The 15,341-nt window shown below is 41.3% G+C and overlaps 1 protein-coding gene across 1 annotated transcript in view; it reads left to right on the top strand.

Moving 5' to 3' along the window:
• The window catches only part of LRP1 (LDL receptor related protein 1), a 2,772,300-nt gene that overhangs the window by 1,355,607 nt on the left and 1,401,352 nt on the right, over positions 1-15,341 (top strand). Inside the window, exon 26 of the mRNA XM_044083629.1 lies at positions 12,397-12,561. Within this exon, the coding sequence (XP_043939564.1) occupies positions 12,397-12,561 (165 nt within the window). The remainder of the gene's footprint in view (positions 1-12,396; positions 12,562-15,341) is intronic.

Below are 15,341 nucleotides of genomic sequence, written 5' to 3'. Positions count from 1 at the left end.
AATTACAGCCCTCATGGACATGAGAGCTATTCAAAGAGTGCCACAACAGGGGCAAGGATTTTACTCAAGACTTTTCCTGGTCCCCAGAAAGGACAAAGCCTGGAGACCTATACTGGACCTTTCTACTCTAAATACCTATCTGGATGTTCCGAAATTCCAAATGCTGACGCTACAGCAGCTTCTTCCCATGCTGGGCAAGAAGACTTGGCTTGTTACCTTGGACCTCAAAGAGGCATACCTGCATGTCCCTGTCAGACAAAATTGCAGAAGATACCTCAGATTCATAGCTGGCTCAATGCATTACCAATTCTCTGCACTGCCCTTTGGCTTATCTGCTGTGCCCAGGGTCTTCACAAAATCAAAATGCCTGGCACCAGTAATTGCATTTTGCAGACAAAAAGGAATTCAAATCTATCCCTACTTGGACGACTGCCTTATTCAAGCAGAGAACAAGGACATCCTTCTAAAACATCTGGCGTTTGTAAAAAGATTGCTAATTTGCCTAGGGTACACAGTAAACGAAAAGAAGTCAAAACTAGTGCCCTCACAAGAGATAATATTCCTGGGTGCCAGCTTAAATACAACGGCCCAGATGGCTTATCTCACGCCAGACAAGCAAGGACAACTGACTCAGTACTTTCAATTGATGGCAACAAAAACCCAACTCCCGGCAAGAAAAATTCTGCAGGCCTTGGGGTTCATGGCGTCCTTCATACTTCTAATACCATATGCCAGATTGCATATGAGGAAATTACAATGGTACCTAAAAAGTGTTTGGACTCAACACTGTCACAGTTTGGAAACAGTAATACCACTTATTCCCTGCCTACAATGGGAGTTTCGATGGTGGGCACAGGCATGTCACCACAACAAGGGACAGCCTTTCACTCTACCCACTGCCAGGCAGACACTAACAACAGATGCTTCGGATTACGCCTGGGGAGCACACATGGCAGAAAAATGTATTCAGGGCAAGTGGGCCGCAGACCAAATGCATCTTCACATCAATCAAAAAGAGATGCTAGCTGTACAAAATGCCCTAACAGCTTTCAAGGACCTTCTGCATCCAGGACAACTATTAATAAAAACAGACAACACCACAGTTATGTGGTACATAAACAAGCAAGGGGACACTCATTCTTATCCCCGCTGCAGACAAGCCATGACCTTGTGGGACACAGCTCTAACCTATCAAGTTTATCTGCAAGCACAGTTCCTGCCAGGAAAGAAAAATAATCTGGCAGACAACTTAAGCAGAAACATCATGGATCCTCACGAGTGGAAATTAAATCCACAAGTATTCAGCATGATAACAAAAGAATGGGGGTGCCCAGACATAGATCTTTTTGCCTCCCCAATGAATTGCCAACTACAGAAATTCTGCACAAGGACTTACCACACACAAGCATGGAAAGTGGATGCGCTCTCGTTCAGCTGGAAAAGCCTAAAAGTTTATGCCTTCCCACCACTGCCTCTCCTTTCAAAGGTACTCCTAAAAGCCAGAGAAGAAAAGCCACAAATGATCCTGATTGCCCCAGACTGGCCACTCCAGCACTGGTACACAATCTTAAAAAACTTAGCGCAAGGCCCACCATGGATTTTACCTCAAATTCCTCATCTTCTGACGCAACAAAACAGTCAGATCCTGCACAGCCAGCTCAAAACCTTAAACCTGGCTGCATGGCAGATTCCTTAGTCAGGCAGACAACACCTCTCTCTAAAGCTGTTATGGATGTCATTTTGGAGGCCAGGAGGCCTAGCACCAGGAAATCCTATTCAGAAAAGTGGAAGAGATTCTGTGCCTGGAACCAGGCTCAAAACCTTGACCCTCTTGTTCCAAATATTCCTCAGATATTACAATACTTAACTGAGATGCTGGACAAAGGCCTATCCTTTTCATACATTAAGATCCACGCCTCTGCCATCTTTGCTCATTACAACACAGATCCTCCTATTTTCTCTCATCCATTGCTAAAACAGTACCTCAGAGGGGCTAAAAACATAAGACCTCCCCGAAGAGCAGCAACACCAACTTGGGACCTCAATTTTGTCTTGGAAAAGCTTACTCTACCTCCTTTTGAGCCTGCCAATTCAGCAGAACTAAAATATGTGTCATGGAAAACTGCTCTGCTTCTGGCAATAACCTCAGCACGAAGAGTCTGAGTTACAGGCACTAATGGCAGTGGAGCCTTTCATCATTTTTCACAAAGACAGGGTTTCTTTAAGAACAAACCCTTCATTTATGCCAAAGGTGGTATCCAGTGTGGCTCTTAACCAAACTATTCACTTGCCAACTTTTTATCCAAATCCCCAGAATAAAGGGGAGAGACTTCTGCATTCATTGGACATACACAGGCAGTTACTTTTCTACTTGGACAAAACAAAAGCTTTCAGGAAAACTGAGCAATTGTTTGTAGCATATGCTGCATGATCACAGGGAAAGGCTATTTCAAAGCAGACCATTTCAGAGTGGATAGGACACTGTGTATGTTTCTGCTACACACAGCATGGGAAAACTGTACCTAGCAACATTAGGCCACATTCCACCAGGGCAACAAGCCACTTCTACGGCCTACCTTAGAGGAGTACCTACCAAAGATATCTTGGAAGCTGCAACTTGGAGTTCATTGCACACCTTTACCAAACATTATCACTTGCCTCTTTATTCTAAAATCAGAACTGGGTTTGCCACTGCTGTGCTGCAGGGCCTTATAGCCACCCCAAATCCTATATAGAACCAGCAACCCAAACTCAGCTTTGGGATTCAACCCAAGTGTAATGACTGCAGCAGTGAAATACGATGAACATAGTACAGTTTTGTACCTACCGTAAATGTAGATGTTCGGGTGTCTTCACTGCTGCAGTCCAGGTTACCCTCCCTCCATCCCCTCTTTCTTAGCTGGGACTTATCTACACTTTTCTACCCTATACTACCTATGTGGTGTATTTGCTGGTAACTGCAGTTTTTGGTTTTACTTTTTATGTATGTTTTATTAGCAATATGTATTGCCTACCTATTTGGGGGCACCTGACATCTGGGGCAAGAAAAACTGAAGAAAATGGCGTTGGCTGCATCTTATATACCCCTGGCGCACTGACATCAGGGAGGAAGCGACAGCAACCGACGCCGGACCAAGACTTTGGAACTCTGGCCGACTGCGGGACCGCCTGACGGCAGGATAACCCAAGTGTAATGACTGCAGCAGTGAAGACACTCGAACATCTACATTTATGGTAGGTACAAAACTGTACTCTCCGTCTCTCCCACCAAAACAGGATAGCTGTGCATCTATCATTATGCACAACCTGAAACAGCACCAGACAACTCCTGGCTCTGTTCTTGTTCACACCCTGACTTACTCACTCTCACTGTCCTTGTCACCAGTCCCTGACTTTACAGCTCTCCTGCCTTATCCTGTAAATGTAAATAAGTCCTATCTATATTTATAACTGCATAATGCTCATCGCTTCTTTGAAAATGAAATTTGTATATTGCTGTATATGAAAATGCAACCTGTTTATTGTCGAACACTCCTACAGAAATCAAATTGTACTAACTCCTGCCTTGATTCTGTTACCCCTTGGATGATTTTAAAACCTCATGTTTGCTGTTAAGAAACGGATTCTTTTTTTCTTTGTAATTTTTCTAATTTTTTGTAAATCTAATGCAGCTTTTCTCCCCAGTCAGACCATACTTGTAAACAAAAGACAATAAATAACGTCTTTCATTGGGAGTATTCCCTAGAAGATATCTGATTTTGATTAACAAAAAAATTGTGAAGAACTGATGGAACATCTCTAATCTTTTTGGAAAAAAAAGGCTCTTCCCAGAGGTAAATCTAACTTCCGATAAAAAAAAAAAAAATATTCCGATTTAAATTCTGACTTCCGAGAAAAGGTGTACTGTATGAAGGGGTGAAAGATTTTCATCTTTACTCAAAACCCCAAACTGAGTAGGCAATATTGGACCCTTACTAAGGACTTTTGACAACTGGAAAAAAGAGTCTAGATTTATAAGACATTTTTCCAAATTTGGAAAAATGTCCATGCCTTAAGGTCTGCAGCGAGCAGTTACTGAAGCCAGACACTTTGTAAATGCCCTTGGAGCAGCTGACAGTCTAAAGGGCAAGACAGAGAACAGATGATGTTAGCCAGCTGCAGAAAATCTTAAGAAGTGTCGGAAATGTTTGCCAATGGGAATTTGGTGAGGATCATCCTTAGCCTAGGCTTACCAGTAAGATAGTAAAGGGACAAGAGAAAATGGCTTCTGAAGGGATAACATTTTGAATTTTGGGACATTGACAAAAGGAGCGAGAAAGAAAAGGTCTAGCACAGGCCTCAAAGTCGGTTCTTTCTTTGGAACAGAAAAAAAAACTTGAATAAAAGCCCTGCCAAGGCAGGCAGTATTTCTTATTTTCTTTGCCAATGGTTTTAAGTATGAAGCAAATAAGGAGGAATGAGGACACCCCTGCCTGGTTCCTTTGTTCAGACACAGCTTGTCAGAGAGGAACCCTTCTGCCTTAATTCTTGCCTTCGGCCCTGATTAACCCCATTATTCTGTCGGGGAATGTAAATGCTACCTTTGTTATGTTCTTAAAATCCCCTCTGACTAGCAGAATTTTCTTTTTTTTTTTTTTTAACATCAAGACCCCCCCCCCCCCCCCCAATAATAATGGTATTTTCTTCCATTGGATCTTCATTGTTCTATTAAAGTTGTCAAATGCATTTATCTTCATCAGTTTTGGCAACACCTTTGCCATTCCGTTAGTATGTAAGCACTTTATAGTCATGGTTTAGATTTGAAATTAGTCTATATGAAATGCAGACAGTTAGTATGCATAATATACCATGTGAAGAAAAAGAAATGTAAAATTCATCATTTCCAGGGTAATTGTTTTTGGGGACACACACAGTTAAACCATTTTAGTCTTAAAAGTAATTATGAACCTACCTCAAGCTTAACATGCACACTGAATTATCAAACGTAAGCCTTCATATGTACAGTGGTTAACTTCCAACAGTATTTATAATGCACTGCCAATTTTTATTTTGTAATAATTTGGAAGTATCCATCCTTTTTTCTGACTTTACAGATACCATTAAATCAGTAAATTCAAGAAACATTAGTTCATTTAACAGTTGCAGTAGTCTTATTATTTTATGTATGCAGTTATTTTCCATGTGTCTGATCATTAATAATACTTAAGTCAGTTACCCTCCAGTCAGTCCCAGTTGTTGACAAAAGGCATATTCAGACTTGCAGGGATAGTCATCGGACAAACTAATGTATTTGCTTCTATACTTATCATCTGGATATTCTTCTTATCACTGTTGCAGTATTGTTTATTAAAGGAAAATCCTACCGAGGATATCTGTATGTCTGGCCAGCCTACCAAAGCCTTAGGCTCTTCTAGTTGCTGTACATCAGAAGTATGACCTATACCTAGAATGCAAGGTGCATAAATGATGTACTAGTGCCTCATCCTCAGAACATCTTTGTGGCGAAGTCCGAATGCTACTTTTTGAATTTGGTTTGTCAAGTCAGTTGCCTACTTTGTTCCAGCTATCAAGCCTCCGGCAGATAAATACTCTGTTAGAGACCCTACCTTCATTCTTTTTGTTAGGTTACCATTTTACATGTTTTCTGTGAAGGAGAAATGTGAGGGTGAGAGGCAGGTTCCCTGTAAAGATGGACATAAGTGCCTTTTTTTTGCCGAGGTGTAGATCACGATTATACACTGTATGCTTTTTGTCAGGCTTTTGTACTCAAGACCCTGAGAAGCTGTTTGTCCTCCCTTTCTGTTTATCTTTAGAGACATCTTCTAATGTTATTTGCCAAGGGACCCATGGCTTCTGATGTGCCTTTCTGAATGTTCAGCCTGTTAAGAAGAAGCTGAAAAAGTTGTGTTTAGAGAATTCTACTGTCCAGCTTCTGCTGAACATCTCCATTTAATTAGATGAAGAACCCAAGCACCATCTGGTTCCAGAGCCAACTCCCTCTATTGTGACCCAGTTGGAATCCAACACAGAGTTTGTTTCTCATATGTCCATCAAGATTGAGCGTATATCTGCTACAGACAAGGAGGAGGAGCCATGGTTGATTATTTCAGAAGAGCCCGGGGGTTCCTTGGATACTTGGATACAAAACAAACTGACTGAAGCAACAGAAGTTGAAGTGAACTAAAATAATTAAAACAAAATCCACGTCAGCAGAACCAGCAGCAAAGAATCCAATATAATATTGGATTCTTTGCTGCTGGTTCTGCTGACGTGGATTTTGTTTTATTTCTTTTAGTTCCTTGGATACTTGTTAGGAAAGAGATTCATTGTTCCTTGATTGAAGTCAGGCAGGGCTGTGAACCACATACGTTTGCTAGGACTTGAGACTCTCTGGAGAAAAGGCAAAAGTCCAAGCCTATAGCTCCTATGGCCAAGGATTCTAATAGAGTTTCAAGATTGCATTCAAGGTTTTTTAAGACTGTTATGGTCTTGAAGCCCCCCCACCCCATTACCTTTGCCTTCTGCGGTTCCTTTTTCTTCCACTCCCTTTTCTGCCTCATCTAATGAAGATGTGGAACTGGATTCTGGAGAAGAGTCTGCAGTGCATTCTTTTTAAATCAGTTCTCCTGTTGTTCTGCCATCAGTGGATGAGGATACTGTTTTCTCTAGATTCCCTTCTTGAAGTGCTTTCTTTTTGTGGCACCATGGTGAAAATGATGGAGCACTTTCAGTAGGATTTTCCCAAATTTTTGAGGTTCAAAAAGGTAGTGTGCCCTTTTGCAAATGTATTTTTCCAGGTATTCTGCAGTCCTGCCTGTGATGGAAGCACTTCTAGACACATTTACTGCTGCTTCCCAGGCACATGAGTCACAGCTTCCTGTGCCTAAGAAACCGGATAGTTTTTAGAAGTTGCCTGAGGCTCAGAAGTTCTTAGAAAAGAATCCCTCGTGTGTGAGCCTGTAGTAATTTCTTTTTCTGTTGATGTACACCTTCCAAACTGCTGCTCTCCCTTCCTTCTGATTTGGACAGTAGGGCTATGAATAGTTAAGGGAAGAAAGTTTATACCTCGGACACTTGGCTATTAGAACCATGGACTACCGGTCCATATGACTAGGTATGTGCTGGGTCTTCCATACAAACATGGAGGTGTTTCAACTAATTTGCCTGATTCTGAAGCTAGGACTTCTGATATTTCTTTGAGTTTTGCTTCTCAAGTGGCTCGCCATTCTATCAAATGCAGTTACAATGCTGCTGATGCATCTTCTAGGGCTGCTGCATCGTGTTTTGTTTTATACAGGTACTCCTGACTCAGGTTACAGTCTGTTCCTGCTGATGTAAAAGTGAACTTGTTGGATTCTCCCTTGGTCTCCAAGAATCAGTTTAGTTCTACAGCTGCATATTTTTTTAAAACTGTACATGATAAAGAAAAGGTTATGTAAGACCTCAAACAAATTTTCTTTCCCCTATCCCTGTCCCTGTGTTTTGAAGAAATTATCCTTCTAAGTCTTCCTTTGTGCATTGACAACAGAAGTGTCCCTTCAGGATTAAGAAATCTTCCAAAAGAATGTTTTTGGACAAATCTGCTATGGATTCCCTGGATCAGAAGCCCGCTTTTCATGACATGTCTGCTTCTGCTTTATGCTTATCATTCCCTGTCTGGTAGTCTGATTCCTCTCTCCCTCCATTTAACTCCGTCTTTCCCAATCTGACAGCAGATTACCACATGATACAGAAGGTTACTTAATAATTTGGAAATCCCTTCCACCCTTTTCAAGGATTCCTCAGCCTCCACCTTGTCAACTTACTCGTTTTTCCTCCACGTCTTCAGGACCTTTTGGCTCAGGGAACTATTCAGCCTGTTCCTCCCTCCACACAGGCACAAAGTTTTATTCCAGGCTGTTTCTGGCCCTCAGGAAGGAGGGCTCTTGGAAGCCCATTTTGGATCTCTACTTTCTCAACACTTTTCTGAGGGTCCCTTCTCCTCAGACCTGTCTGGTCTCACTGGACATGAAGGATACTTATTTTCACATTCATGGTCACCCTCTCTTCAGGATGTTTTTACAGTTCTCTGTTTCATCCTCAATATTATCAGTGCTTTGCTTTGCCTTTTGTTTTTTTCTACATCTCTGAAAGTCTTTACAAATGCCTAGCTGCAGTTGTAGCTTTTTGCAGACTCCATGTTATCCATATGCTTCCCTGTCTGGACAATCTTCTCATTCATGCTCCTTTCCAGCAGCTTCTTTGAAATCTTAACTTTACTGTGTCTCTGCTGCAAAATGTGGGATTCGGCTTCAGTCTCAAAAAATAAATCTGATCAGACTCCTTCCCAGGATCAGTTTTTCCCTGGCTGTGGGATTCAACCCTTGCCTATGATGCCTTTTTTCCCCTGCTCCCTAGGTCGTAATCTTCACAGCTCTCTTCCAGTCTCCTCTTGCTTTACAAGTTGTGTCTGCATGAGAGTTTCTGTGTGCTCTGTTACATGACTTCCACCATTCCTATGGTTCCTGTTGCCATACTCCACATGAGGAAGCTTCAGTGGTATCTGAAGACAGTCGGACTTCAATGTTGGCATCCTGTGGAATTTCCCATTCTTCATCCCAAAACAGGAATAAATGTGGTGGATTCATCAGATATCTCTGAATCCAGGCCTACCTTTTCAAGCTCTTTTCTCCACTCAGGAGCTGTATACATGTTTCAGATCTGGGTGGAGTGGGGGGGGGGGGTTCTTCCAACAACTTCAGGGTCCAGGAAGTGTAGTCTCCCCAACAACTGGAAGAGCACAACAACGTCAAAGAACTGAGGACTTTGTTTTTTTTTTTTTTTCTCTTTGAGCCTTACATTCCCTTTAGATTCCAGATTCTGTCTAGATTTACACAGATAATACCATTGTTGTGTGGTGCATAAACATACAAAAGGACACAAAGTCGCGCCTTCTTTGCAAGCTAGCTCTTCTTGGTAGTAAATTTGCTATCCACCATCATCCGATTCTTCAGATGGTTTACAGTCCCTTAGAGCGCAATCTTTTGTGGCCAGATCCTCACGAAGCATATCCGTTTGCCTTCCCTCATAACAGACAACTTCCCAAGTTCTGTTCCAGGGTGTAGGGTCACCTGGCTTGGAAGGTAGACACCACTTCTTTCTCTCGGAAGGGGATGTTTCTGTATACTTACCCTGAATTCTTCTGTTGCCCAAGGTCTTACACAAGATCATATGAGACAGATGCAGAATTTTGTTGGTGACTCCCTTTTAGCCAAGACAGCATTAGTTCCCCCGTCTATCTGGCCAGCGGCAGTCATCACAAGTTACCTCACTGGATGCATCTCCTCACACAGGACCAGGGCTCTCTCATTCAGCCTCATCTGCTCACCCTACATTTGAGAGTCTAGCTGATAGGACTTTGATTCCTTTTCGACTCAAGTTTTCTGAAGACATCTTTTGGGTTTTGTAGGAGGTCAGAAAACCCAGTACTGTTTCTAAATAGCAAAGATTTTCTCATTGGTGACCCAGGCATGAATAGGACCCTGTTTTTATGTGCATTTCTTCTGTTCTTTATCTGTGAGAGTTGCTCAATTCTGGCATGGTATACGTGTGTTAACAATAATTTGTCTGCCATTTCTGCTTGTCTACCCTTCAATCTGCCACTTTCCTCTAGGTTTGGAGCTTAACAATTTCTAAAAGGTGCCTTGCATGACTGACCCATTCTACCTTCTTGAGATCGTAATTTTTTTTCTGTAGAAATTGACTCAGCCAATTTTTTGAGCATGCAGCTTCCTCTACTTTGGTCCTGTACTTGAAAATCTGTTTTTTTGGTGGCTCTTCAGCCAGACCAGTGTCTGAACTTCAGGCCGTCTTGGCAATTCCTCTTGTTTTGATTTTTCACAGCGAGAATTTCTCTTCACTCTAATCTTTCTTCTGTGCTCAGGGTGGTCAGTGACTTGTACTTATCAATCCATCCACCTTTATTTCCCTTCAGAGTTCTGATGAGAGGATTCTGCATACTTTAGATTCGCATAGACAGCTCAGATGTTATCTGGATAAAACTAAAGATTTTAGAAAACTGTAGCAACTGTTTACTTTCATTGCAAGAAACTGGGTTTTGGCTATTTCTGAGCAAACCATCTCCTCTTGGATTTCTAAGGTATTTCTTTTTGTTATTCTTTTCATGGTAAACAGCAGCCATCTTTTGTTCCTGCTCATTCTACCATGGTGTTAGCCTCTTCTGGTACTTATTTTAAAGGTCTGATTACTAGATTCATTTTGGAAGCTGCTACTTGGTCTTCTGTGTATACCTTTATAAAACACTACAAGTTGGATGAAGTGTCTAGGGCCAGAGATGGTTTTGCCAGTAACGTTTTTTGTGTTTTTTTGGGTTCTTTGGTTCTTTCCTCCTCCCATCCTATACACTAACTTTTGTACTCTGCCTTTAGTAAGTGATTAGGAAGAACATAGTACAGTTTTGTAGGAACTTGCCGTAACAGCAGATGTCCTGCTTTTCACTGATACAGTATTCTGTCCCTCCCTCCTTCTCCCTTCTTGTTTTCTGTTTCCTTATCCTCTGGCCGAGGTTGTTTTTCTTTTCTTCTTTCTGGATGCCATGCCTTTTCTTTTCTTCTTCTTGGGTTGTTGTGGTTCTCCTGAGGCAATTCAGTTCTGAGGTTTAGGTGCCCGTATGTCACTTATGCACCTTACATCCTGGACATAAAGCTTACGTCTGACGGGCTTTGGATGTATGGCTGTCCTCAGCAGGATACCCCTTTAGCAAGGAGTACTGCAACAGTTAAAAGCAGGGCATATACTGTTATAACAAGTTCCCACACAAGTGTACTTTCTGAGTAAATATTTATGCAATTCCTTTGACTGTCAACTTTCCCTATTATCCACTTCTTATGAAATTCACTTGGCTGTCTCTAACCTGTCCCAGCATGTGCACAAACAATGTTATCTTCTCGGCTGAATGCAGATTTTCTTGCATTCATCCATGATCTCTACTGATTTGTTTACATCTTTGAATTTCGCCGTCTGTCTTTGTGCTGCACCTGCATTTTTGGGTCAGACAAACAGGCCACTTCTGATAAGCTGAGTAGTCATCTGCAGAAGTTCAGAAGTCATCATTCTACCATTCCAAAATAGCTTTCATATACTGAGTGAATATGGTTTAAACTTCAGTTCACTTTATACACTTTTGAATTGCACCCTACTAATCTTAATGTACAAACACTGATCTTATAGCAGGCAGTCTGTCCTGGTTGTTACAGAAGGAGTTATTGCACACTCTGATGTTTTTCATAATATCAGATTGTGCCTTTACATTACATAAAATGGAGATCAAGCTGAGGATATTCGGGTATAGAGTGAAGCCTCAATTTTTTATGTTTAGGCAGTGAATTGGTGAGAGAGGTGTGCAGCTTTAAATGATAAAACTGAAGAGATTCCATGCATGCTCACGAGAAATCAGAAAAGGGCATTCCAGTAGTTACCCATGGTAGAGGCTTTCTCAGAGATCAGCTGATACTGTGGATGTGTCTGTTTGTGCTACACCTTTTCTTAAAGAAAAGGATACTGTTTTTTTTCCCTATTGCTGCTGTCTTTGTCCTAACATTTTCTTTGCTTGCAGATATACAGCTTTTGCTGAGAAGTGTAGTTGAGATGTATGTAGGAGGGTGTACACATTTGTTGATGTTTATCAAAGTAGTTAAATGATGTGTTGCTAAATTGGCAGTGCTACTCTTTCATGCATGCACTCAAGGCACGCTGCAGTGGTGCTTTAAATCAGAACTATTTGTTTTGTTTTTTTTCTGACAGCAATAGCCAAAGGACAGATCTGCTAGATAATATTCAGAAAACATTTTTTTCTCCTTTTGACATGTTAAGGGCTTCTCAAAGTGGGGAGTACATTCTGCCTCTGGAGATGTCATCAGTCATAGCACATACGTATAAAAGTAACAGAGTAACAGTATACTGAATATTAAAATTGTAGTAGTGATGGAGAAGTATATAGAAAGACAGCACAAACACATTGTGGATTATCCCAGTCTTACACTGTCTTAACACTGTTTGTGTTGGGAGTTGATTTGGGAAGCTGATAAGCTTCTCTGTTTTGGTCTGATGCTTCAGAACAATGGCTCTGATGATTCTTCATAATAATAGTAGACCATTCCTGTGTACATCATCATTTTCTGCCTGTATGGTGTCTTTTTCTGCCAGTCAAATATTTTTATACTTGACTGCATAGTTTTTTCTCTTGTTTTCTTTAATGTTTTAACTTTAAAAAAAAAATCATCATCTATTTGAAGAGTTGAGAGTTTTTCCTGAGAAATTTCAGTGTGAAAATGAAGTGTGTATCATGTATCTGGCTTCTATGCATTCTTTGTCTGAATTTTTTTTTTGTTCTTTCAGAATGCTGTTTTGGACAGACTGGGATGCTAATCTCCCTCGGATTGAAGTCGCTTCCATGAGCGGAGAGGGTCGTCGCACAATCCATAAAGAAACTGGCCCTGGTGGGTGGCCAAATGGTCTTACAGTAGACTACTTAGAGAGCCGCATTCTGTGGATTGATGCCAGGTAAGAAGCTGAGTTGCTTATTTACGGTTACTTCCTAGGTTCCCACAGGGGTTGTGGCCCATTTTCAGTGGATGTTTCATGGAAAAAACTCTCTGTATCATCATCATCTTCTTTCAGCTGTTCCCGTTAGGGGTCGCCACAGTGGGTCATCTGTTTGCATTTCTTCCTGTCCTCTGCTTCGTGCTCTGTCACACCAACCACCTGCATGTCCTCTCTTACCGCATCCATAAACCTTATCTTAGGCCTTCCTCTTTTCCTGTTTACTGGTAGCTTCATCCTTAGCATCTTTTTCCCAATATACTCAGCATCCCTCCTTAGCGCATGTCCAAACCAACGTAATCTTGCCTCTCTGGCTTTGTCTCCAAACCTTCCAACCTGGGCTGACCCTCTAATATACTTATTCCTGATCCTGTCCACTCTCGTCACACCCAGTGCAAATCTTACCTTCTACCCTCTTGTAGACCTTTCCTTTCACTCTTACTGGTACTCGTCTGTCACAAATCACTCCTGACACTCTTCTCCACCCACTCCATCCTGCTTGTAACTCCCTTCTTTACCACTCTTCCACATTCACCATTATTCTGAACTATTGATCCCAAGTATTTAAACTCATCCACCTTCACCACCTTTACTCCTTGCATCCTCACCATTCCTCTATCCTCCCTCTTTTTCACACACATATATTCTGTCTTAGTCCTGCTGACCTTCATTCCTCTTCTCCCTAGAGCATATCTCCATCTCTCCAGGGTCTCCTCCACCTGTTCCCTACTCTCTCTACAGATCACAATATCATCTGTAAACATCATAGTCCATGGGGTCTCCTGTCTGATCTCGTCTGTCAACCTGTCCATCACCATTGCAAATAAGAAAGGGCTCAGAGCTGATCCTTGATGTAATCCCACCTCCACCTTAAACGCATCTGTCAATCCCACTGCAGACCTCACCGCTGTCACACTACCCTTGTACATATCTTGTACCACTCTAGCATACTTCTCTGGCACTCCCGACTTCCTCATACAATACCACAACTCCTCTCTAGGTACCCTGTCATATGCTTTCTCTAAGTCTACAAAAGCACAATGCAACTCCTTCTGACCTTCTCTGTACTTCTCCATCAACACTCTCAGAGAAAACATTGCATCTGTAGTGCTCTTTCCTGGCATGAAACCATACTGCTGATCATTGATCACTAATCAACTCTCTGTATAGATGATAGAATATATTGTGCACTGTCTACACACTTATATTTGACAAAATAGTGACAGCATAAAATAGGGATACATATGCATAAACATTCTATGTCATTTGAATATACATAATTTCGTTAGTGCAGGAGCATTGCAATTAGAGGACAAAGGAGTAGGAGTGGTTAAACCTCTAAAACTGAAACATCACAGAAGCTATACCACGTACATCGTACGCATTATACCACCCAGTCACAGAAGGTATACCACATACATCATACGCATTATACCACCCAGTCATAGAAGCTTTACCACATGCATCACACACATTATACTACCCAGTCACAGAAGGTATACCGCATATATCACACACACATTATACCACCCAATCACAGAAGGTATACCACATACATCACACGCATTATACCACCCAATCACAGGTATACCACATACATCCATGCATTATACCCCCCAATGAAAGATATACCACATACATCACACGCATTATACCACCCAGTCACAGAAGGTATACCACATACATCACACGCATTATACCACCCAATCACAGGTATACCACATACATCACACGCATTATACCACCCAGTCACAGAAGGTATACCACATACATCACATGCAGTATACCACATACATCACACGCATTATACCACCCAGTCACAGGTATACCACATACATCACACGCATTATACTGCCCAGTCACAGAAGGTATACCACATACATCACATGCATTATACCACCCAGTCACAAAAGGTATACCACATACATCACACACATTATACCACCCGATCACAGAATGTATACCACATACATCACACGCATTATACCACCCAATCACAGGTATACCACATGCATCACACGCATTATACTGCCCAGTCACAGAAGGTATACCACATACATCACATGCATTATACCACCCAGTCACAAAAGGTATACCACATACATCACACACATTATACCACCCGATCACAGAATGTATACCACATAGATCACACGCATTATACCAACCTATCACAGAAGGTGTGCCACATATATCACATACATTATACCAACCATATCACATATGTACATGTTGCATAAGGTGAAGCACAGTCTCGCTTGGCATAAAAAACAGGCAGTTCTATGGACAGATTCTTTTCAGATGTGGATGATTTGTCATTTAGTGCAGATAGTTTTATATTTTTGGAATTCTCTCCCTATTAACATCACATCTAGCACTACTTTAAATTTAAACAAATGATAAAAACCCACTTTATCAGTAAATGGCTCTGCCCTTGCTCTGTCCCAGACTAAGAATTTCCCATTCCTCTTAGGTAACCTTTCTTCATATTAACACTACCATCCTGGACTTTGCTCTTGATTTTATGTATTATTGTTGCTAAAAACGTATAGGTACCCACTCGAATGGGAACTGTTCTAACCTACAAAAATTACGTAAATGTAACTTGATGTTATTTTCTATCACATTGTATATTAAGTACTTTTTTCCCAGTTGTATCTTTATTTGTCCATATTTGTAAATACAACAGTCAGCGAAAGTCAACATAATAAAAAGTAAACTGAAAACCCCGTTCGCTGTAC

This window comes from Protopterus annectens, chromosome 9.part0 (genome assembly GCF_019279795.1).
Source record: "Protopterus annectens isolate FY-2018-M chromosome 9.part0, PAN1.0, whole genome shotgun sequence".
In the NCBI taxonomy this organism is placed as follows: domain Eukaryota; kingdom Metazoa; phylum Chordata; order Ceratodontiformes; family Protopteridae; genus Protopterus; species Protopterus annectens.
This window is presented reverse-complemented; position numbering and strand designations above follow the sequence as displayed.